At 45.6% G+C, this 24,089-nt stretch overlaps 1 protein-coding gene across 1 annotated transcript in view; it reads left to right on the forward strand.

Moving 5' to 3' along the window:
- Positions 1-13,784: 13,784 nt before the first annotated feature.
- Positions 13,785-24,089, forward strand: part of PPP1R16A (protein phosphatase 1 regulatory subunit 16A) — a 29,631-nt gene continuing 19,326 nt past the window's right edge. The window contains exon 1 of the mRNA XM_063299789.1: positions 13,785-14,098. Within this exon, the coding sequence (XP_063155859.1) occupies positions 13,849-14,098 (250 nt within the window). The 5' untranslated portion in view covers positions 13,785-13,848. The remainder of the gene's footprint in view (positions 14,099-24,089) is intronic.

A 24,089-nucleotide genomic window follows, 5' to 3' on the forward strand; every position in this document is an offset into this window, starting at 1 on the left:
CCCTGTGGGCTGAAGACCAGGCTCCGGTGCGAGGGAGCTACAGCGGCAGGGTTTCCTGGTGGTCTCTCATCCAGGCGCCCACCCGGCCTGACCCTTTGTTACCGGTCTGTGGGGACGGAGTGAGCTGAGTCTGCAAGATGCACCGGCAGGGAGATGGCTTGGGCCCTGTGCTGAGGCTGGAAGCCCCGGTTTCCGAAGCGAACGGTCCAGTCCGGGGGCTCACGCGTTTCCTTGGAACGGGCTCTTCAGCTGGGGCGACGGAGCAATTCGTAGCTGTGAGTCGAGGGAGGGTCCAGTTCGCGACTGTCGCTGCCGAGACGCTTGTGTGGAACCAGAGAGGCTGGCTTTTTTGGGGGGGCAAGGATGGTATTTGAGACCGGGAGAAGGGGTGATGGGGTCAGAGAGCTGAAGAACCCCCGGGTTAGCAGGAAGCTTCCTCTCAGCATCCCTTGTTCCGTTTACAAAATCCCTGACATGGCCAGACAAGACAGGACCACGACGACCCAGCCGTGCTCGTACCTGTCCTTTGAAATGGTTCTCCTTGTCTCTTCTGCGGATGGCTCTTTGGGGCAGGACGTCTGTCCGGGCAGCTCCGATGGGAGCCCTTGGCTGCGAGGTGCAACTTTGCTCTTGGGAATTGAGGCAGTGGAGCCATTCAGGTATTAGACACGTTGATGGCAATAAAGAACGTGCCACCTTGAAAAGATCCAGAGCTTCCGTGGGTGGCTGTTCCGGAGGGAAAAACAAGGCCATTTGTCCTGTTGCTCAGCAGCTTTAATTCAGCTACTCTTTCAGGGTAGTACACACAAGGTTGGAGTCTAAACTCTTTTTTAATATTAGTATTTTTTGCTATTTTTCAAAATACAAAATATTAATAAAAAACCAGAATATACTAACCCCCCCCAAAATCCTTAAAGAAAAAAAAAGGAAACCAAAAAAAGAAAGGAAAGGAATGAAGAAAAAAAATTGATCTCATATATTAAAGTTATCAATAGTCACTGGTTTTCTAATAAATATCATATAGTGCCATAGTGTAATCAATACTACATATCATAGAGAAGTGTGATATTTCACTGTACCTCTGCTGAAGTAACACATATGGCTTCATTCTTTGATTAGTTGACTTTAAACTCTTAGCAGTTCTGAAATGTGGGTGAAGCCCTCATTTAAATTTAGAAGATGTAGGTTTTGGATGCTTCCTTGAATTATACCATTTTCTTTCCACAAAGTACTATTGGAAAAAACCCTTTTTCCCCTTTTCCAAGCAATTCCATTTTGGCTGATCATACACTGGTTGGTCCCTTGGCAGGCCTGTCTTAATGGCTGCCTCAGCCTGTTTTCCTCTCGAGTAGGGGGTGAAGCAGCCTGCCCGTGTAAGCAAACTGCCTTTTGTGAGTGCATCAGCCATCGCTGAATGTATGTTGCGCAGCACATGGCTTTGCTTCTCTCCCTTTCTATAAACAGTTCATTTGATCAGGAGCTTCTCTGCTCTGGTTCTCTGCTTTCTGTCTTCAGCCAACTTGGAATTCCTGTTTCTGGAGCCGTTGTTCCTAGAGACCCCCTCTGCTCTGCTTGGTTGCCCTTCAAATGAGCTGTTCAGGTGTTGGGGCTGAGCAGCTTGAAGAGGCTCCGAAGAGCAGCATCTGGTTTCCCCCCAGCTGAATGGTAACTGGGGAAAAGGCATGGTGGAGAGTTGGTTTGGTAGGGAGGTAAAATACCGGTTGGTTGTGTTCCAAGGCAGAGCCTGGTGCATTGGGCCTGGAGTGTGAGAGAGGGGATAAAAGGCAATAGCTTTGGTGGGCTTACCATTTGTTGTATAGGAGCCCCATGTTGGGTTTTGAGGTGCATGCCTTCTTTTCCATTTCTCTGAAGAACTAGGTCCATTAAATATATGATCCCCTTTGCTGTTTGGGATTTTGTCATATCCAGGCTGAGAAATGGGCTTTTACCCGGGGGGCATCTTGCCCATCTTCTTTCCTTCGTACCCACCCTCTCCCAGTCAGAAACTGAGCAGCCAGCTGCCTTCAAGTCTCTGGCCAGAGTCAGGCACGTTATTATTCTGCATCTTCGCCCAGAGTCTCTCAGGGCACTGAAATGGAGGTGAGAATAATCCGCCTCAAGCACCTTATCTTCTGCCTAGGTGCCTGACTCTTCTGCTTCCTCTGGCTGCGTTTTGCCCAGCAAGTTCCAGATCTGCGCTCCCGTGCATTGGAAGTGGCCCCAGAAGCTTTCTGTGATACACAGCCCTCAGGAGCCACTCCGAGAATCACTCGCCTTACTTCCTTTTAATGTTCTCCATTTAATGAATGAGTCTTACAGCTGGAGGCTCTCCTGTGGATGATCTGAGTCAGGCTCTTGTTCTCTCTGCGAATGTTGCTTGTCCCCAGTTCAGGGAAAATGCGTCTGGCCATGCGGCCTGTTGTTCAGCGGCTGTAAGAGTTGGAGGCATTTTCTAATGTCCTGGCTCTTGAGGCTTCTTCAGAGGCTGTGTGAAATTGTTCTCCTTTAAAAAAAAACTGACAGTTTTTGAATGTCTTTTCCCCATGTTACTTTTTTCTTCTTCTTGTTTTGTTGTTTATTCGTTTAGTCGCTTCTGACTCTTCGTGACTTCATGGACCAGCCCACGCCAGAGCTTCCTGTCGGTCGTCAACACCCCCAGCTCCCCCAGGGACGAGTCCGTCACCTCTAGAATATCATCCATCCACCTTGCCCTTGGTTGGCCCCTCTTCCTTTTGCCCTCCACTCTCCCTAGCATCAGCATCTTCTCCGGGGTGTCCTGTCTTCTCATTATGTGGCCAAAGTATTTCAGTTTTGCCTTGAATATCATTCCCTCAAGTGAGCAGTCTGGCTTTATTTCCTGGAGGATGGACTGGTTTGATCTCCTTGCAGTCCAAGGCACTCTCAGAATTTTCCTCCAACACCACAGTTCCAAAGCATCGATCTTCCTTCGCTCAGCCTTCCTTATGGTCCAGCTCTCGCAGCCATATGTTACTACGGGGAACACCATTGCTTTAATTATGTGGACCTTTGTTGTCAGTGTGATGTCTCTGCTCTTAACTATTTTATCGAGATTTGTCATTGCTCTTCTCCCAAGGATTAAGCGTCTTCTGATTTCCTGACTGCAGTCAGCATCTGCAGTAATCTTCGCATCTAGAAATACAGTCTTTCACTGCTTCTACATTTTCTCCCTCTATTTGCCAGTTATCAATCAAGCTGGTTGCCATAATCTTGGTTTTTTTGAGGTTTAGCTGCAAGCCAGCTTTTGCACTTTCTTCTTTCACCTTGATCATAAGGCTCCTCAGTTCCTCTTCGCTTTCAGCCATCAAAGTGGTATCACCTGCATATCTGAGATTGTTAATGTTTCTTCCAGCGATTTTAACTCCAGCCTTGGATTCCTCAAGCCCAGCATGTCGCATGATGTGTTCTGTGTACAAGTTGAATAGGTAGGGTGAGAGGATACAGCCCTGCCGTACTCCTTTCCCAATCTTAAACCAGTCCGTTGTTCCGTGGTCTGTTCTTACTGTTGCTACTTGGTCGTTATACAGATTCTTCAGGAGGCAGACAAGATGACTTGGTATCCCCATACCACTAAGAACTTGCCACAATTTGTTATGGTCCACACAGTCAAAGGCTTTAGAATAGTCAATAAAACAGAAATAGATGTTTTTCTGAAACTCCCTGACTTTTTCCATTATCCATCGGCTATTGGCAATTTGGTCCCTAGTTCCTCTGCCTTTTCTAAACCCAGCTTGTACATCTGGCAATTCTCGCTCCATGAACCGCTGAAGTCTACCTTGCAGGATCTTGAGCATTACCTTACTGGCATGTGAAATGAGTGCCACTGTTTGATAGTTTGAACATTCTTTAGTGTTTCCCTTTTTTGGTATGGGGATATAAGTTGATTTTTTCCAGTCTGATGGCCATTCTTGTGTTTTCCAAATTTGCTGGCATATAGCATGCATTACCCTGACAGCATCATCTTGCAAGATTTTGAACAGTTCAGCTGGGATGCCGTCGTCTCCTGCTGCCTTGTTATTAGCAATGCTTCTTAAGGCCCACTCAACCTCACTCTTCAGGATGTCTGGCTCTAGTTCACTGACCACACCGTCAGAGCTATCCCCGATATTGTTATCCTTCCTATACAGGTCTTCCGTATATTCTTACCACCTTTTCTTGATCTCTTCTCCTTCTGTTAGGTCCTTGCCATCTTTGTTTTTGATCATACCCATTTTGGCCTGGAATTTACCTCCGATGTTTCTAATTTTCTGGAAGAGGTCTCTTGTCCTTCCTATTCTATTGTCTTCTTCCACTTCCACGCATTGCTTGTTTAAAAATAATTCCTTATCTCTTCTGGCTAACTTCTGGAATTTTGCATTTAATTGGGCATATCTCCCCCTATCACTGTTGCCTTTTGCTTTCCTTCTTTCTTGGGCTACTTCTAGTGTCTCAGCAGACAGCCATTTTGCCTTCTTGGTTTTCTCTTTCTTTGGGATGTATTTTGTTGCTGCCTCCTGAACAATGCTGCGAACTTCTGTCCAGAGTTCTTCCGGGACCCTATCTACTAAGTCCAGTCCCTTAAATCTATTCTTCACCTCCACTGCATATTCCTTAGGAATATTAGTGAGCTCATATCTAGCTGATCTGTGGGTCTTCCCTAATCTCTTTAGTCTGATCCTAAATTGTTCAAGAAGTTCGTGATCTGAACTACAGTCAGCTCCAGGCCTTGTTTTTACCGACTGTACAGATGTCCGCCACCTTTGGCTGCAAAGGATGTAGTCAATCTGATTTCGGTGTTGTCCATCTGGTGAAGTCCATGTATAAAGCCGTCTCTTAGGTTGTTGGAAGAGAGTGTTTGTTATGCAGAGTGAGTTGTCTTGGCAAAATTCTATCCGCCTATGTCCTGCTTTGTTTTGTTCTCCCAGGCCATGCTTCCCTGTAATTCCAGGTGTCATTTGACTGCCCACCTTAGCATTCCAGTCTCCCGTGATGAAAATAACATCTCTTTTAGGCGTGTTGTCCAGTAGGTGCTGCAGATCCTCATAGAACTGCTCTACATCAGCTTCTTCAGCATCTGTGGTTGGGGCGTATATTTGGATCACTGTGATGTTAGATGGCTTGCCCTGAGTTCGAACTGAGATCATTCTATCGTTTTTTGGATTGTATCCAAGCACTGCTTTAGCCACTTTACTATTAATTATGAAGGCTACTCCATTTCTTCTGTGGTCCTCTTGTCCACAGTAGTAGATCTGGTGGTCATTTGATGTGGCCCATTCCAGTCCATTTCAGTTCACTGACGCCCAGAATGTCTATCTTTAATCTTGACATCTCACCAATAACCACATCCAATTTGCCCTGGCTCATAGATCTTACATTCCAGGTTCCAATGGTGTGTTGATCCTTAGAACATCGGATTCGCCGTTCACCACCAGCACCGTCGGCCGCTAGCCGTCTTTTCGGCTTTGAGCTAGCTGCGTCATCACGTCTGGGGCTAGTTGAGCTCATCCTCTGTTCCTCCCCAGTAGCATTTTGACCATCTTCCGACCTGGGGGTCTCATCTTCCGATGTTATACCGACATATCTCTGGTTGTACCGATCCAGTTAGTTTTCACGACAAGAATACTGGGATGGGTTGCCATTACCTTCCCCAGGGATCGCATTTAGTCTGACCTCTCTGTCATGACCTTCCCGTCTTGGGTGGCCCTTCACGGTTTAGCTCATGGCATCATTGAGGTGCTCAAGCTCCAGCACCATGACAAGGTAACAATCCTTTGCTGAAGTTTTTCTTCTTAGAAGCAATTAAACGCTCCCAGTTCCCTCAGCCTTCCAGCAACTACCGAGTGAGTTGTCTTCACCTCTGATACTTTCTTGCAGCAGCTCTCGATTCCTCATGAAAATGGGGGAAAGGGTCCGTTGCTGTGTGCTCCACTGTCACGTAACTAGTCCGTTTCTAAGTGATTGGCTTGGGTTACTACACTCAGAGGTGAAGCCAGCAGAAAGCTACCACATAAAATGCTCTCTAATTTCATTATTTCTGTGCTGGCCCCCAACTTGGCTCTTTTTGCACCTCCTAGAAAGATCTTGTGGTTGTAAAGGTATTCTAAAATTCAGTGCAAATGGGAGCCAGTGCTTGGATACCAGAAGAGTCAGTAGCCTAACAATATACTTCTCTGTGTGTGGTGCGTATGTGTTGTTGCTTGGGGGCCCGGAGCATTTGACTCTGCTTTCTATGCTGAGGTTGACCGAGAGGTTTACTGTACTGCATGCCACAGGCTGTGTTCGCACAACACGCTCAACTTGATTACTGATTTTACCTGTTTGGGGGCTCACACAGTACGCTGACTGAAAAGGCTGGTTTTGCTCAATATGCTGGGCCATGCTACAACCACGTAGTGTTAAGACTGACCAAACTTAACTGACCGGGTTATGTGCTTTCCGTGAATACAGCCACGGTGTCCCTCCTGGTTGCAAGCTCTGATGGAGGCGGAGCACGTCTCTTCAGGACTGGACAAACAGAATATTACAAGATTGCTTTGATTTCCTTCTAGGACTTGCGTCTCCTGCGCCTATAGCTCTGACTCCGAACACTTGATGATGTTCAGAGCACAAAAGGGAAATGTTTTTAGATGAGCAGTGGCTAATCTTGGGTTTCCCAGTACCTGGAAATGTTTGCCTCCTTTCCACCTCTGGTGCATTTACTGCAAGACCCAGTGGTTGGGTGAAGAGTCCACGCAGTCTGTGAGTGACAGAGCTTCCTCTCAGTGATCCGTCTTGTCCTCTGTCTTGCTCCCTTTTGGTCTTCAGCTGCTGGCTTCCGCGAGCGAGGATGGGACGGCTCTCTTGGGTGCCTTGCTCTTGGCTGCTGAGACGGTGCCCGGAGGCTTCCCAGCCTGGAGCCAGGCACCTCCCTAATGCTGGGACTTGGCTAAGCCCCTGGGATTTTGAATGATACTATGTGCAAGTTGGGCAAGGCAGGGGAGTCCCCCCCACCCCTATGGCTGAGACTGGGTTTAATCTTAGCTGCAGTGCTTCACTGTACCACTTCATTTATGATATTTTTAAAAGTAGCCTCTCCTCTGTGGTGCCCAGAGCAGTAATTTCCAGAGTTTCCCCTTCAGCTTATCTCTAGAGCAGCTCTTCATGGCAGCTTATTTCCAGGTGACAGGCCCAGGCTTAGCCAGAGTTTCATGGCTGCAGGAGGAACTTGAAACCGAGGTCTTCCCTGCACCGCACCGCTAGTTATTTCTGCTGGACATTCAGACTGTGTTTTTGCCTGCAGGTGTCCTCATTCTACATCTGCCAGCCAGAGGGGAGGGGCTTTGGCCAGGTACCTGAACATAAGCAAGCAAAACGCGCCTTTGGGTGGCAGATGGTCTGACTGGGCCTAGATTTGCAGGAGGCGCCTAGATTTGCAGGAGGCGAGTATGAGCTCTGTATGAGGCTGCTGGCTCTGTGCATCCCAACGTTTATTAGTTGACCAATTAAGCTTTACTAGACAGCCAGGTTTATGAGGTCTTGTGAAACATGCTCTCTCTCTCCTTGGGAAAGTTGCCAATGAGTGAACTGATGCCCAGAGTAGGAAGGTCTGGCATGCTGTGCATTGTGCCACTGTTGGTCTTTTCTGAGGAAGAGAGGTAGTGTGGGGGCAGTCCGTCTGTATTTTTGATGCAAAAGAGACCACAGGCATTGACTTGAAAAACGCTCTCTTTGAATGGGGGATGGGGGTTCCTAACACTTCAGGAGACAGGCTCAGGATTCGAAAGGAACTTGATAGACCTGAACATTGGACTCCAGCTAAGAAAACACTGTTCAGCGTTGAGAGATGTAAGGGATTGCACTGAGATAGGAAAAACATGAAGTCCAGGTACAAGATACCTGGCTCAGCAGCAGTACGGCACTTGTGGGAAGGGTATCCTGGTGGCCTGCAGATTAAACATGATCCATAAGCATGAGTCTGCCGCCGCCGCCACCGCCAAAAGAGCCAATACGGTTTGCAAGAGTGTAATGTCGGGATTGTGGGGAGTGATAGTTGTGATCCAGGCTGTACTGTGTCCAGTTCTGATCACCACAATGTAAGAAGGATGCTGAGGAACTAGGGAGAGTGCAGAGAAGAGCAACGAAGGTGGTGAGGTGCTTGTAGGCTAAACCCTATGACGAGCGGTGAAAAGAACTGGGTACGTTTAGCCTAAGGAAGAGAAGGCCTAGGGGAGACGTGACAGCCGTCTTGCAGGCCTTGAAGGGCTGTCACAGGGAAGAACGGGTGGGTTTACTCTCCACCCTGCCCAAGGACAGGACAAGAACCAGTGGACGGAAGCTCTACGGAGAGCGACTCAAACGTGGAACGAGAAGGAAGCTCCTGCCTGTGAACGCCATGAAGCACCTGGACAGCCTGCCTCCTGGAGTCACGGGGGCTCCGTCACTGAGGGTTTTCAAACCAAGGTGGACAGCCAGTTGTCTGGGGTGGTCCAAGGATTCCTGCCCTGGACAGGGAGTTGGACTAAAAGACCCCCAAGCTCCCTTCCAGCCCTAAATGGCTCTGAATCAGTGGACAGTTGAGGAACGGTGTGGTGTGAGCTCAGGTGTCTGCAGAACTGGACGAGGGGGCAAATGGTGACATGTTTGTATCATGATGCAAATGATGTGGCTTGGATACTTGTGTCAGACACCGAGATGTGACAGCTAAGTCCTTTGCATGATGCTATGATGCATGTGTAGTTTTAACATCATTGTAGTTTGTTCAGGATACAGCTGGGCGTGAGTTTCTCCATGGAGCCTTGTCCCAGGGGAGAGCAGGCGTGGCCAGATCTCTTATCCCCTGCAGTCTCCTGCTGCATCCGCGAGGTCTTGTGTGGGCCACCCCCTGCAGAGAAGAATTGAGTGCACGCAAGCGCAATAGATACTTGTTCCCGTTTGCATGGTGGTAAGTGCTTGCTCAGTCGCTCCTGTCCTTGCCAAATTCTTTACATTCCTTATTCCAGGAAGAGGCAGGGAGTTCCTGCATATTTCACCTCAGGCAGGTTGTGTGGGTGCCCCAGCATGGAGTGGGGCAGGAGTGCTGTGGGATAGAAAGCCCTTGCCTGACTGGTTGGATTGGAGAGAGGGGGCAACACATATCTGCCCCATGGTCTTACCATAATTTAGGTAATTGGTAGTGCACATACTCATTGCTGTGTATGTTGTGTTGAAGGACATTATGCGCCAGCATCAGTTTTTTCTTTTCCCAGCAAAACTCAGTTTTGTAACCTGCATAGATTGTGTGAATGTTTTTGACTTGCAGATAAAAATTACTTACCTGCTTCTATTAGTCATGAAAAGCCCCAGGAGCTGTGTAGGGTGCTGATCTCACCCTGTCTTCTTCCTTATGTGACTAGAAATCCTGTGTTGCTTTCCCCTCTTTTCTCGTGTGGAAGATTTTATCATGTGCTTTCCCAAAGGTTTTCAAGTAAGCTGATTATCTAGCAACCAAGTAAAATAAACATTTTTTTAAATTGGGGGAATGCTGGGATTGCTCAATGTTGAATTCTGTGTTAACTCTGTGGTATGGGTTGATCAGGTTTGTTATAGATCTTTTTTTATTAGAGGCTAAGCTGTAAGCTATTTTGACTATAAGGAGTCTTAGTTCTATTGTGGTTGCACTAAGTCATCGCTGGAAAAGCTGTTTGTTTATTTGTTTATTTGTTTAATTTATATAGCCTATTGTCTAATTTCTTCAGCAAAGGATCGTTACCTTGTCGTGGTGCTGGAGCTTGAGCACCTCAATGATGCCATGAGCTAAACCGTGAAGGGCCACCCAAGACGGGAAGGTCATGACAGAGAGGTCAGACTAAATGCGATCCCTGGGGAAGGTAATGGCAACCCACCCCAGTATTCTTGCCGTGAAAACTAAATGGAGGGAACGATATTAAAGGCAAAACTGAAATACTTTGGCCACATAATGAGGAGACAGGACACCCTGGGGAAGGTGCTGATGCTGGGGAGAGTGGAGGGCAAAAGGAAGAGGGCCGACCGAGGGCAAGGTGGATGGATGATATTCTAGAGGTGACGGACTCGTCCCTGGGGGAGCTGGGGGTGTTGACGACCGACAGGAAGCTCTGGCGTGGGCTGGTCCATGAAGTCACGAAGAGTCGGAAGCGACTAAACGAGTAAACAACAACAATTGTCTAATTTGTGTGTGTCCGTGTGGGGTGTGTGTGTGTGTGTGTGTATAAGTGTGTGATCAGGGTGATAATCATCAGCTAGATGGTTGTTAATGTAGAAACAAGTTGGATCTTCTGTCTCCTCCTGAGCCATTTTCCTAAAAGTGAGTCTGGTCAGATTTAAATGGTCATTTGGTCAGGTGGTAGGTGTGTCGATTTATGTTGGCTAGGATTAGTGTGCTGCAGTCCTCTGTCTTCAGAGAGGTGGGGTGGAGTGAGAAATAGGGTATATCTCCAGTTTCTAGAAATAATATTTGGTTATTTATAGTTACTTAAAACGTACGTAGGCTACCTTTAACAGGAAAACCCCATCCAAGGGGTTTTTCCAGTAATATCCAATGCTTTATAAGCATTCATAAAGATGGGCCTACCCACATCTGCATTCTTTTTCCTAATAAAGTCTGTACTCTGTAATTGAGGTCAACATTCAACTTTGAAACGCTTTAGCAGCATTTGTGGTGGTTGCAAAGTCCTCTTTCCAGAACATGCGACATAGAGGCAAACAAGGCACCTTCCAAACCTCTTTAGTGGGGGTGAAATTGTTTTGTGCTTGGGCTGCATTTTCCCTAGTTTCTAAAGCAGTTTCTCTAGGAATCCAGTCACCCCTGGTGAAGATAGCCTCAAGTTTCTAAGCGTCTTGCTGGTTGTATGCATTTCCGCCAGAAGCAAGAGATGGTTTGGATTAAAAGCAGATTTTCTGGAGGAGTCACTTTAGTTTTGGAAGAAAGTTCAGGGAAGGAACCCAAATTCTGATGGAGTTTGACCAGTGTGAATGTTCAGGAGTCCTGACATTCTTCTGATTTGGTCCAGAAAAGTTTGGTTTAGATCACACAGATCCTGCAACAGTTGAACCACTTCCCCAACCTTTCAAGCTGATCGGCTAGTTCTGTTTCTGTAACATCTTAAGAACCTGAGGCTAAATCACAATAAAGCTTTACTCCAGCCTCTTCTTTTTTCTGCACTTGATCAGATGTCCCTGGAAGGCCCACAAACAGGACATGAGCAAAATGGCACTTGTGTTCCTGATCAGGTGATGCTGAGAAGCATGTGGACCTCTCCCTCTGATAGTGGAAGTAATGTGAATCCATCAAGACTAAGAATTATGGAAGGATTTCCATCCATGAATTGTTTAATTCCTATGTATAGCTTTCTTTAGATGCTGCCATCCCTACATCTTGGTCATCTCACTACTCATCCCTCATTCCAGATTTTTTATTAGCAGTCTTGAGAGGTGGCTGAAAAGTGCATTTTCCTGTTGTAAGTTGGTGATGGTGCAGAGGCAATGCGGCAAGCATGGCTGCAAGCATTGCCATTCCACAGAAATTACTCACTTGGTTTCAGCCTTAGTTTTTTGGTTTGTCACACAAGAGCTGTAGTTGCTTGTTCATAAGGAATCATTTAGTGAACAAATACTGCAAAATACTTTGCCCCTTTGCCCTTTAGAAGTGCTGGGAGAATCACAATTAGTATAAATAATACTTTTCCAGAGGGATAGCTTTGCTAAAGTGCTTATTGTGGCTGCGGACCGAATCTCGTGGCATGGCATTTGTTCTACTCACCTTGTTCTGTAAGAGAACTAGGTTAACTTACAGCATTTCAGAGATAGGATTATTACCATAAATAATGGACTGGACTTTGGAAGCATTTGTAGTTGAGCACTGTGCGGCTGCAAATTGCAAAGTGCCAGACCAGTAGTCTTTTTTCCTTTTCTTTTTTGTTCTCCACAATTTCTCTAGGCCAATCTGCTCTAGATACTTGGGCCTTCAGGCACTTAAGCCATTTACAGTTTCCCACATAAGCAGTTAATCTGTCTCTTGGTCAACATCAGTGCTATCTGTCCCTAAGGCAATGTTCCCCAAGTCAGTGCCTCCCAGGTAAGTTTGTTAGGAAGGATGGAAATGATGGGAAATGCAGCCTGTTGAAGGACATCTAGTTGGGGAAGGCTGCTATAAAGGGAAAGGCTCCCTGTCTGAACTGGAGGTGACGCAGTGCTGAAAAGAGCCCCCCCCCAATCTTTTGTGACTTTGTCTGCATAATGCCCAGCTGGTGATTTGTACAGGCTCCTTGGTGTTTTATTTATGTGTGTGTGTGTGAATTTTGAGTAATAAAGATGAGTCTGCAAGATTGCTGAGTACAGGAGGCTTTCTTGGATCAAGGAGAGAGAAGGAGAGAGAGAGAAGCTTTGAGGTACCTGAGCTCCAAGTAATTTGCTTAGACTTTGACTATGGGTTAATCCTGGATTAAGGCAGGGCTAAACCAGCATTTTGTCCTGCAAAAAAGGGGGCTTAGGTTTGTTGGTGGGTGTGTAGCCGTTTCTGAGCCCTGCCTTTTTCCTCTCCTGCTGCAGGACTCTCCAGGGAGTGCTTTGCTGGGAGCAGCGGAAAGCTCAGCCCAGCGCCCAAGTAGCACCGTGAAGGGGGGAGGAGTCTCGAGCCAGCACAGCTTGCCGCCGCCAGCCAGCCAGCCAGTCTGTGCTGCTGTGCTCCTGAGCAGCTGGGGCGCGACACTGGGAAGCCGAACTGCAAAGGCTTTTGCATGGATGGCTCTAAGGAAGGCTGCTGGAAGCTGCTGCAGGTGAAGCTGAAAGGGCCAGCGGTCCAACAACGCTCCATGCTTTGTGGCAAGAAGGACGGGAGCAGCGGAGACTGAGGCCCGGGGAAACTGTTCCTTCAAGCAAGGACTTTCTTCTGAAACAGCTGCAAGATCAGGACTGCCTGGAACGGAAGGCAGGCTCTTGGAGAGCCAACACTTAAATGTGCGGTCAGGTTTGTGCTATGCTCGGAAGAAGATGCAGCCATGGGCGGTTCCCCCAGATCCGGCTGTGGGCTCCTTGTCTGGCAGGAGGGCTGTTGAACACGCTTAGGAGCGGGATGGCAGTTCAAGGAGATCTACCCACATCGACCTCCAGGCACTGAGATCACACTCTAGGAAACCAAGAAGACAACAGGCGGAGTGCTGTAAAGGGATTTAGACTGCAGCCAGAATCACCGTGACCTCCCCCTGCAGGGGCACCTGGACACTCAGCTCCTGCTCTTGCTTCACTGGGGAGGGGAGGCCGATAAAAAGAGGCCGAGGCACGGACTGAAGTTGCTGCTGCAGAGGCCGGGCCGGGGATTAAAGCCGATACCAAAGAATGAAGGATTTGTGCCTCGTGGGTTTTCTCGGTCGGAAGCTGCATTTGGGGGTCTCTTGAGTTCCCCGTGCCATGGAGGAGAAGGGTTAGCAGCAGCCCTCACCACTTCAGCGTGCGCCTCTGCCTCTGCCTCAGGTGGGCAACCAAAATACCTCTTGGGCATCACTGTGACCCTTTCGGGGTGGTTCACAAATCTTCTTCTTGTGGGGGCCTATTTTCGCAGGTCTGCCTGGATGAAGAAGGGAGGAAAGGTGCAGCTTTCATTGTTCGTTAATGGGCCTGGCGTGCCTGTGGAGGGGCTGTCTCCAGGGATTAAAAGCCAGCTTTCCTCTCAATTTGGGAAGATGCACCTTTGCCAGAACGGTTGCTGCCATCTTCTTGCCAAGGCCCTCTGAAGAGGTGCTGGTGGTGCGCAAGGGAGAGCCCCTTTAAGCCCCCCCTCCCCCAACGGATGCTCTCCAGTCCATCAGTTTCAAATGCTTTTGACTGCGAAACACAGGTGAGGCTCTGCGGTTGACCGACATGGCAGAACACCTGGAGCTCCTGGCTGAGATGCCTGCAGTTGCCCGAATGGGTACCCAGGAGCGGCTCAGGCATGCCCAGAAGCGCCGCACACAGCAGCTGAAGAAGTGGGCGCAGTTTGAGAAAGAAGTGCAGGGTAAGAAGGCCAAAGGGGCGAAGAAGAGAAGGAGGGCCGCCAAGGAGAAGCGGGTGCTCTTCCCTGGAAACGTCCTGCTTCTGGAGGCTGCGTGCCGCAATGATGTGGAAGAAGGTAGGCAGGGAAAGCGGATCTTGAGGGGTTGAGGCCACATGGTTCAGAGGGGCACCCCCAGATTTGTACACCAGACTCTCCCTGGCCAGATAAAGGCACCTGGGATAGGCAAACGCTTTGGCCTGGTGGACACTCTTGGAATTTTGAGTGCGCTCTGTGTGCCCTCTTCCAGACCAAGCGGATATCTTCCTTTTCTGGGTTTAGGGTTATCAAGCGTCTTAACAACCTAATATAAAAGGAAAAAAATAAAAAATGAATAAAAACAATTGGTATTATTAATACTGCAACTTAGAAAGCTGTTGTGATTTTAACCAGATCCTGCTGGCTGTATAGAAATGCCAGTATAAAACCTAAGTCTGCTCGAACAGCTGGGCTCATGTATCATGCTAAGCCAAGCCATGGTGTGCTTAACCTTAGTTTAATGAATAAGCCACCATTATCTAGATTCATACAACATGCTGTGCTGAAACCAGACAATCCATATCAAGGTGAGACGGTGCTTGAACCTACTCAATCTCATGCAGAGCCAGGTTATTCTAAGGTCTAGACCAGGGGTCAGCAACCTTCTTGTGCAGTGGGGACACAGGCCACGTTGCTGCCGCCACTTCCTCCTCCTCGCTCTTGCTCTCTCCAGTGTCTGGTGAGGGACTTGTTGCTCTGCTCATGCCGAGGTGGCTGGTGAAGCCATCCCCAGCATGGCTGCCCAAGGAGTGGCAGATACAGCGTTTGGGGGACCACAGTTTGGATGATTTCGGGTGGCAGGCCACATCCAGCCCGTGGCCCATAGGTTGCCCTGGTCTAGGTGATTCTGAAGTGGGGTTGCAATGATGCGTTGATGACATCATTAGAGTGTGCCCAACGGCACCCCTCCCCGACAAATTAGTAAGTCCCACTTAAAAATAGTTAAATAAGAAGAAGGCACTTCTGTATGATTGCCAAGAAGGCTGTGTGGTTGTGCCCAAGTCACCAGAAGTTGAGCTTGACTTGGGAGAGTCTTTGGCTTTTTTACACTTTTTGTAAGATTACAACTAGGTAAGGCAGGTGGAACAGTTTGAAAGCTGAATCATCTTTCTAGACCTGCAGATGGACACAGCTGCCTGCCGACCTTTGTGGCAGCTTCCTTGGGCCCATCCGAGTGGGCTTTCTTTTCCCCTTTGGCTGATGGAAACCCTCAAGTCCACATTTTCTCATTTCCTCTGCAGCTGCCTTGCCTCTGTTGTACTTCTTTCCTTTGGAAATGAGAGCGAGCAGCTCACTGAATCCTGTCTCTTTGGGACGGGGTTGCCTGTGATACGTGACAGGAAAGGCGAGGGTGGCTGGAGGTGGGCCATTTCAGAATGTGCAGACCTTTGAGTTGAACAGAGCACCGTTTGGAGCACAATTCTATGCATGTCTGCTAAGTTCAGAGGAGCTTACTTTTAGGGAAGTGTCCACTTGCTAGAGCGGTGTTTCTCAACTTTGGCCCCTTTAAGCTGTGTGGACTTCAGTTCTGACAAGTTTCGCGTAGCTGCTCCTTCTCTAGTCCAAGTTGGTCTGGTCCCCCTTCCCATGATGTCCTTGCAAGCAAACAGCTGATACAGCCTCCCGGTGGCTCTTGTTCTGCTCTGTTCGTGAGTACCAAGGTTTTAACACTGAGGCAGACCTTGAGCCCCTCATGCATTTACAAATATCCAGTAATTTTTGTCAGAGGAAATGTGCTTACAGCCTTGGGATTTCATGCAGGCTGCACCTCTTTGGAAATTAATTAAAATTTAAACTTAAGATAGGCTCAGAATAAAAATGGGCTGTTATTCTGATGGAAAACTCCCCTGGAAGGCTTGTGCCAATGGTCTTTTAGATGGTCAGGTTCTATTAGCGGGAGCCTTCTACCACCCCTGGTTGTTTCTTTAGGTGGCAGCTTTTTATCCAAATGAGTGTGGGTCATTATAGTTGAAGAGAAACAGCCTCCCTGTTGGCTGAACCTTTAGCTGAAAGGGGGACAAGAACAAGGCAGTTCCTGGTTTCCTGGTTGCCTTCCTTATTGACTGGGATCACCCCCACCCCTCTCCAAGGCACACTCGCTTCGCCAGATACCACTGCTTCCCCTGTGGCAGAGGGATGCAGCCGGGAGGCAGCTGGACCTTCTGGTGGGCAGCTGCTCTTCACCCACCTTCCTCTTCCTCTTCTTAGGCCCGAGGTCTTGGCTGTCTTCGGTCTGTGGGACTCCTCCCTTGGTAACCTTTGCGGGAGATTAAAACAAACATGACCAGCCGCCTGGCAGAAAGAGGACTGAACAGAGACATAATTACAGTTTACTCATATTTAGAGACTTCCCCAAGGAAGCAAGGGAATAATTTCTTTGTGGGTACAAACAAGAAGCCTTTTGTTTTATGTATCTCAGAGAATTAGGGCAGGCACATGCAAATCGAGGTGGCCAGCCTTTTCACAGCCATGAGTTGCGATTTTTAATTTTTTTCCAGGGGCACTGGGACACCATAGGTGGGTTCTGCCCGTTAGGGTCAGAATTTTCTGTCTGATCTTTTAATTTTTAAAAATTTAAATAGATGCACTAACTTTATTATTGTCCATCAAAAATTGGTTGAAAATTGTGCAGTGTGGCACTTTCAGGAGCTATGAAAGCACATGCAAAAAACACTTGGGAGTTGTCTTTGGACCCCCTGTGGTTTCCCTTCCCAATTATCCTGTGTATGAAAAGGTAGCCAAGAGAAAAGCTTTCCCAAATTCTGCAAATGCGCTTCGCTGTGGGCATTTTCTGGACTGCAATGTTCTTTCAGTTTTCTTGAGAATTGCCCAAGGTTTGATCTCTAATTCATCTGGGCTCATTAGGTTTTTTGAAGGAGTAAATAGTCTATTATTAGGAAACCAATGGTACGTAACTGAAAGAAATATATTTCTAATGTATTTTTCTACAAATATCCTGAGGCAAGGGACAATTATATAGTAAAAGAACACTCCTCTCTCATCTCACCTGCCACAAGGCAGAAAAGTATGCTGTCTAGTAAGTAATTAGCTGAATGTACCTTCCAGAACTGCAGAAAAAAATGAGCTGGCACTGGGCAGCAGACAAAATTTCATGTCAAAAAGTCCTCTGTGCCTGAGTTATATTTTACTAGATTATATTAAAGGGACTACTTTCATAACTTCAAATGGAATTAAGGACTTTTGCATGCATCTTTCTTAATATATATAGTTTCCCTAACAATTTTACCATTAAATCTAAGTCTTTCAGAAGGGACTAGAAGAAATAAAAGCCATTTACTGGTGGTGACTGAAGGAGCAGAAGTAAAAATAGATGATGTCTTCTGTAATGCTTGTGGTATTGGAAATAATCTAGCATATATTTACAGCAAGTTCAAGCTTGGAGAAAATAGGAGGACTGAAGTAACAGTTGGCCACACTTTCGCTCATGAAAGAGGAGAAGATTTAGTAACTCAAATCAAACACTGCAGCAGAAAGCTGTTGTCCATGAGGAAGGGAATCTAATAAAGAAGGAAGCTGTGTAGATGAGAGTGGCAACCAGAAGCAGAAGCTACGGGAGATGTTCTACATCCTTACAACTTAGGGCTCTGAAGTCCTCACAGAAGAAACAGATTCTGCCTCCTCACCAGGAAACAGGAGGTTGATCTCTGGTGCAAAGGGCGGGCAACAGTATTCTGTAATAATCCAGAGACCGGTAACTCACTACTGTGAGGAAGAAAAGGACTCATGATCCACTGGTTTATGAAGCATGCTGTTTGCCAGGAACGTGGCTTAGGGATGTGACACAACAGCCACTGACAGTTATTCCTTCCTGCTAATGTGGCATAAATGATATTCCCAGGAATAGTGACAGTCGCATCACTCTGGGTCTTGAAGATCTAGTGCAAGAACTTGGGGTGTAGGGGAGAGTTCTCATCCATTCTGTCAATCCAAGAATTGGACTGGACAAGGAAAATTAAATACTTTAGAATGGCATCAGATGTCAGCAGAAGAAATTTGGTTTCTGGATCATGTTCTGGGTTACCTGGATGATAGATTGCTGGCCTGAGATGGATTACACTTCACGAGGACTGGTCATGTGTTTGGCCAAAATCAGTGAAGTCTGATCAGGAGGAATTTAAACTTAATCCTAGGGGGAGGGGTTGGAGATAAACAGGCTGAAGTAATAACTTCTGCCAAAGGCTTGTATGCTCTAGAAGGAAGTGGGAGTGCTACTTTAATACGTGTGTTAAAGTACTTGCCCTGGCAAGCTTGCAGAACCGTGCTGGCCTTGGCTGATTTTAAAAGCTAAGCTGGCTCTGACTTGTTGAGTACTTGAAAGGGAGGCCACCAGGAAATGCAAAGGCTGTAGGCTAGATTCAGGAGCTGAAAAGGCAACCTGGAAGACAGTATGGGAGACCTCTTCTGTAATACTGCCAAGGAAACTGCACGGATGCAGCTCCCAGGATTCAAGCTGATCACCCGCAATTGACAAAAGGTTTTATAATCGCTCTGATTGCAGATTGAATTAGAGGCAGCACTGTGAAGGCAAGTGAAAAAAGGCAAGCGCAATTTTAGACTGCACCAAGGAAATGTAATTCTAAATTACAGCCGTTCTGCTTTGTTCTATGCTGCTTACGAGGTCTGTGGCCCCCTGCATACGGCTGGGACCAAAGCAGTGCCTAGAAGCAGTAGTGCAGCATTTTGGGCTTGGTGCCTGTGGGGAACAATTGAACTGTAAGAGGTCAGTGTTGGCTTTAGGTGGGCCTGGTGTTCTTTCAGACAGATGGAACCAAGGTGCTGGTTATTACCTATAAAGTCCTGCATGGCAGTAGGCCGGGTTATTTGAGGAACCATCTGTCTCCAATAGTTCCTGCCGGCCCAGTAAGATCCAGCAGAGTGAGCGCAATTAAACAATGTCCTCGGCTGGGTCTTAAGAAGCACGCCTTCTCTGTTGCCATGCTTGCCCTCTGGAGTAGCACCCCCCCCCCCCCAGAGATCCAAACGGCTCCTGCCCTTACGGTGTTCTGGAGGTGGTGTAAACCTGAGGGTGGGGTGAAGCAGAAGCATCCCTTATACCCAACCATTTTTGGACAAACAATCAGTCTTCACAACAAGCTACATGTTACCTTTCAATTACATCAACTACATCGACCCGTCCCACCCGGTCAGGCAGAGAGGGCATGTTGCGGACCCTGTCCATGAGGGATTGCCATTTGGCAGGGTCCAGGAGGAGGGCCTTCTCTGCCCTGGCACCCGCCCTCTGGAACAAGCTACCCCCGGGGGCAAGACAGGCCCCCGCTCTCCTGGCCCTTCGGAAGGGAGCAAAAACTTGGTTATGCCGCCTGGGATGGAGGGGCCACAGCTCTCCATGGGGGTGGTTGGCCCTGTGAGGGTGCTAGGATAAGATCTTATTTCCCATTTTGAATTTTATATTTTATATTCAATATTTATATTTGTATTTATATGCTTTTATATTTATTTTTATTCTTTGTAAGCCGCCCAGAGTCATTGTGTACGAGATGGGCAGCAGAGAAATTAAACAAACAAACAAATAAGCATTTTGCACCTTAACATTTCTCCATCAAATTCTCATCTTTGGATAAACATTCTAGCAAAATACACAAATTCATTTATTTGCTCTAGTTTTCACCATGGATGCCTTGACTTGCAACTGATCATTCCATTTCCTTGTCCATCACAACTAGTGCCTTCTGTACATGAATGTTTAGGACTATTCCTCCTCGTATCATAGAATCTGTCATTGCATTCAGTAATCCATCTTCAAGTTCCTATCCTTACAAAATGTTCCATCGTTCAAGCCTGTTCACTTTATCGTATGTTTTCATGCTGCGAACACGCATGGAAGTTGTCCCGTTCATACATTCCCAGCAGACCTGTCCAGCCTACGGTGCACTGCGCTTGCAAAGCCTCGTGCCCTTTCCATGAGAATTCTTCCAACCGCTTCTGCGGGCATGCTTGGCAAACCGTTCCCCTGTAGTTTTCTCCCTTGGTCCTGCCTCCTCTCCATCAGTGTCTGGGAACAGCTACAGCATTCTTCCAATCATCTGGTGCAGATGCAACCTTCACATGCGTGTCCAACAAGTTGAACAGCCTCTTCAGAAGCAAACCACAATCATACTTGAAGATTTCACGCATTATATTATCAGTATTAGCAGCCTTACCCCTTTTCAATATCCTTACTGTGTTTATTATTTCATTTTCGTTGTTTTTACCTTGGATCTTCAAATTCAAAGCATTTGTTTCAATTTTATCCTTCAATGCATCACTAACATTCCCATGTATATCTTTAATTCTTTCCAGCAGCATTCTCTTTGGTTTAATCCCAAATCATTTCATCACTTTTCTCTTCCTGCAGTCATCCTACTTTCACACTTTTTTCAGTTCTTTTCTTCTATGTCCGTTTTTCTCAGAGCCACCCTTGATGCTGCCAAAGAAAGGGCTGACCCACATTCAAAACCTCTGATCATCCTCGTTTCCATTTCCAAATCTCGCTCTGTCGTCATAAACAATCAGACCTGTCATCCTTTTAGATTTATATTTATTCCTTTGCTAAGTATAGGCATGAATACACTTTAATATTTGAAACGAAGACCTTTTTCTGTGCAGATTCTTTGTCAGCATTCTCATTCATTCTTAGGTATCCAAGTGGCCCAGTCATTTGTTCGGTACTCTTGTTTCATTCACATCTATCCAGTCATGTTACTTAATAAAATAATTTCCCCACAGATTCCATTCATTTAGAACGTTGCACAATTTTCCCCATTTTTAAAAATTCTCTACCACCAATTTGTGGATTCCTGCTTTTATATACATCCTACAGTAGATGACACCAATATATCTCTTGTGACATACATTTTATCCCTTTCATTCATAATTAAGCCTACATCTTTACCTTCCCACATGTAGTCATCACCTGTCTGTAGCAGCCAGCCCAGCGGGTTTTTTTTTGCTGGAAAAGCTTCAGCTTGTACCCCCCTTTCACAGGAAAAGACAAATGGAGGCTGGGAGGTGCTGTTTCTCAGTTACTGCTCTGGCCTTATGGAGGAGCCTCCTCCTGGAATTAAGATTTGCACCATTCAGTGTTCCAGAATCTGCTTTAGATAGGGTTCTTCCACAGAGCATTTGGTAATATCTGTCACTATTAACCTGGATGGCAGAGAGCCAGTTTGGTCTAGCGGTTAAGGTGCTGGGCTAGAAACCAGGAGTCTGAGAGTTCTAGTCCCGTCTTAGGCACGGAAGCCGGCTGGGTGACCTTGGGCCAGTCCCTCCCTCTCAGCCCAACTCAGTGCAGTGTAGACCAGCCTCCTCGTGGTGCACCCCGGGCAACATGACTTGTCACGACTAAATAGCCTACACATCTGGCTGCTGGACCTCACCAGGATTTCCCAGCAAGAAAAAAAAGCATGAACACCGAACTGCTATGCCATACGATTAAAAGAAAAACAAACCTGGATGGCAGCAGGGTAGGCTGAAGGCCATCTGCTGGGAGACTCATAGGGTTCCGTGGGCAGTTGCAGGCCACTGGGAGAACAGGCTGCTCAACAAGATGGGCACCAATCCAGCGGGGTACTGCTTATGCTCCTGTGTTTTTTAATTTCAATTTAACCGTTGTGTTCTGTTTCTGTCTTGTATTTTGGTTGTGTTACTTGTTTTTTCTATTATTATTATTATACACAACAACATGATATCACAGCTGCCAGTTCTTTAGCTGGTGTTGGCCTTCAGTTGCATTGAGTTCTTTCCAAGAACCTCGGATGTCGTAATGTATCGGCATAGTATATGTGTGGATCCAAGCAGTGTGGCCTTTTTTAACTGACAGATGGAAATCTTGCCTATGCACAGATTTTCTAAGTGCCCTCCAAGGCATTTTGGTATGGCACCCAGTGTCCTGATAACCACTGGGACCACCACTGCTGGTTTATGCCATTATCATCATTATCATCATCATCATCATCATCATCATCATCATCATCATCATCATCTTACAGTTATTTATTTTAATTAGGTTTATTGTGGACATATTAATTGGCTGTACATTTTATTGGATGGCTGCTGTGAATCTTTTTGATTCAGTGATATACAAATAGAGTAAATAAATGCACTCCACAAGATCAACTCATTTTCATTCAGGTCTATTAGATCCTTCCTCTTTCTGTTTCACGGACACGCAGGATATCTATTTTTCTTTCATTTCATTCATTAATTCATATCTTTGACCATTTATGTTCTTATATTCCAAGTTTCAATCTTCCATATATGTTGGTCATCACCAAATGGACCCATATATACTGATCTCCACTACCTGGCATGGCTGTGGTCAATTGAGATTTTCTTAACTGTTAAATTTTCTTACAAATTACAAAACACACAACCAAAAATAACAAAAAATAAATAAAATAATTCAATCGAACAACCAAAACATAACTTTATAACTTAACCTCTACGTACACCCATTACCCGTGGGACCTATAACCCTCCTTATCCCTTTACTTTTATTATCACATTATTATTAATAATTCTTAATAAGTCCTCTTCTCCAAAAAGATAATATATATTGATCTGGTTTTACTTCCTTCCCTTTAACAAAAACATATTCCAGAAATTCACCCCATATAACATCAAAATTGTTCCTTTTCACCAAACCCTTTTTATATTTTAGTTCACATGTCAATTTATCATTAATAGCAATATTCCATACTTCTTTAAACCAATCTTCAAGCTCTTACTCATAATCCACTTTCCATTTTTTAACTATTATTTATCTTAAGGCAGTAACAAAAATTATTATAATCTCTTTCTTTTGCCACTCTAATTTCGTATTTCCAAAATTTAACAATAATGCAATTTTTGGACTTATTTGCAAATTAATAGATAGTATTTCATTGATCTCAGGAAAAACCTTTTCCCATATTTTTTTAATCTTTTCCCATTCCCACCATAAATGTAAATAAGTCCCAATTTCTTTTTTATACCTCCAACAATTTTTAAAATTATTTTTATTATAGTGGTTTAACATTATTGGAGTCATATACCATTTCCAAACTGTCTTATAACAATTCTCTTTAATTCTAACAGACATATTTTTCATAATTCTTTGTGTCCAAATCTTTGACCATTCCTCCTCTGTAATATTAATACCTAAATCACTCTCCCAACTAAATTTCATTCCTTGTGCTAAATTACTATCAGTATTTTATAAATTTTACCTACTAACCCTTTTATTACATTGTCTGTACCGTTCTGCTTTAACTGTATTATTAATTCCTCAAATTTTGTTAATTGTCTACATTTCCCATATTGTTTTACCCAATTCTTAGTCCATGACTCCAATTGCAGTACATTATACCAAGATACGTTACTCTGTCCAAATATTCCTTTTATATCCTCTCTACTAGAAACTTTACTTAACCAATCTTTCAATCTTAATACTCCAGCTTGCTCCATATCTTTTATTAATCCTGCCTTAAGATTCTCTGGAAATTTTTCTAAATCTACAATTCGAGTCAGTGGTGATATTCCTGGGCTAAATATCTTTTCATTTTTATGCCAAATCTGTAAAGTAGCATTACTTACTGGGTTTTTTATTTCACTAAAACTTTTTGTTTCGTATAAAAAGAAAACAGTCCTTATCTCCCCTAACTTCATTTCTCCCCAAATCAATTTTTCTGGTCCATATATCATATTAGGAACATATCTCATTTGATTAGCTATTTAATACATATTAATATTTGGAATACCTAACCCTCCTTTCTGGGATACATACCATAACTTTTTATTTATTCTTGATTAAATGAAAAATTAAGATTTTCATCTTTTTAGCATAGTAGAGAAGATGTAGACTAGGTGAGCAGCCTTAGTCATACCTGTGCCATGCACAGCATTTCCTGCCAATGTCAAGGGCAGAGCCAGTCTCTTTAGGCATCTTTTGACTATGATGCCACAAGTGCATCCCAAGCCCACTTTTGCCCTCAGCATCCTCATGCTTTCTATGCAAGGAGGGATTCAATGA

This window comes from Candoia aspera, chromosome 3 (assembly GCF_035149785.1).
Source record: "Candoia aspera isolate rCanAsp1 chromosome 3, rCanAsp1.hap2, whole genome shotgun sequence".
NCBI classification, from domain to species: domain Eukaryota; kingdom Metazoa; phylum Chordata; class Lepidosauria; order Squamata; family Boidae; genus Candoia; species Candoia aspera.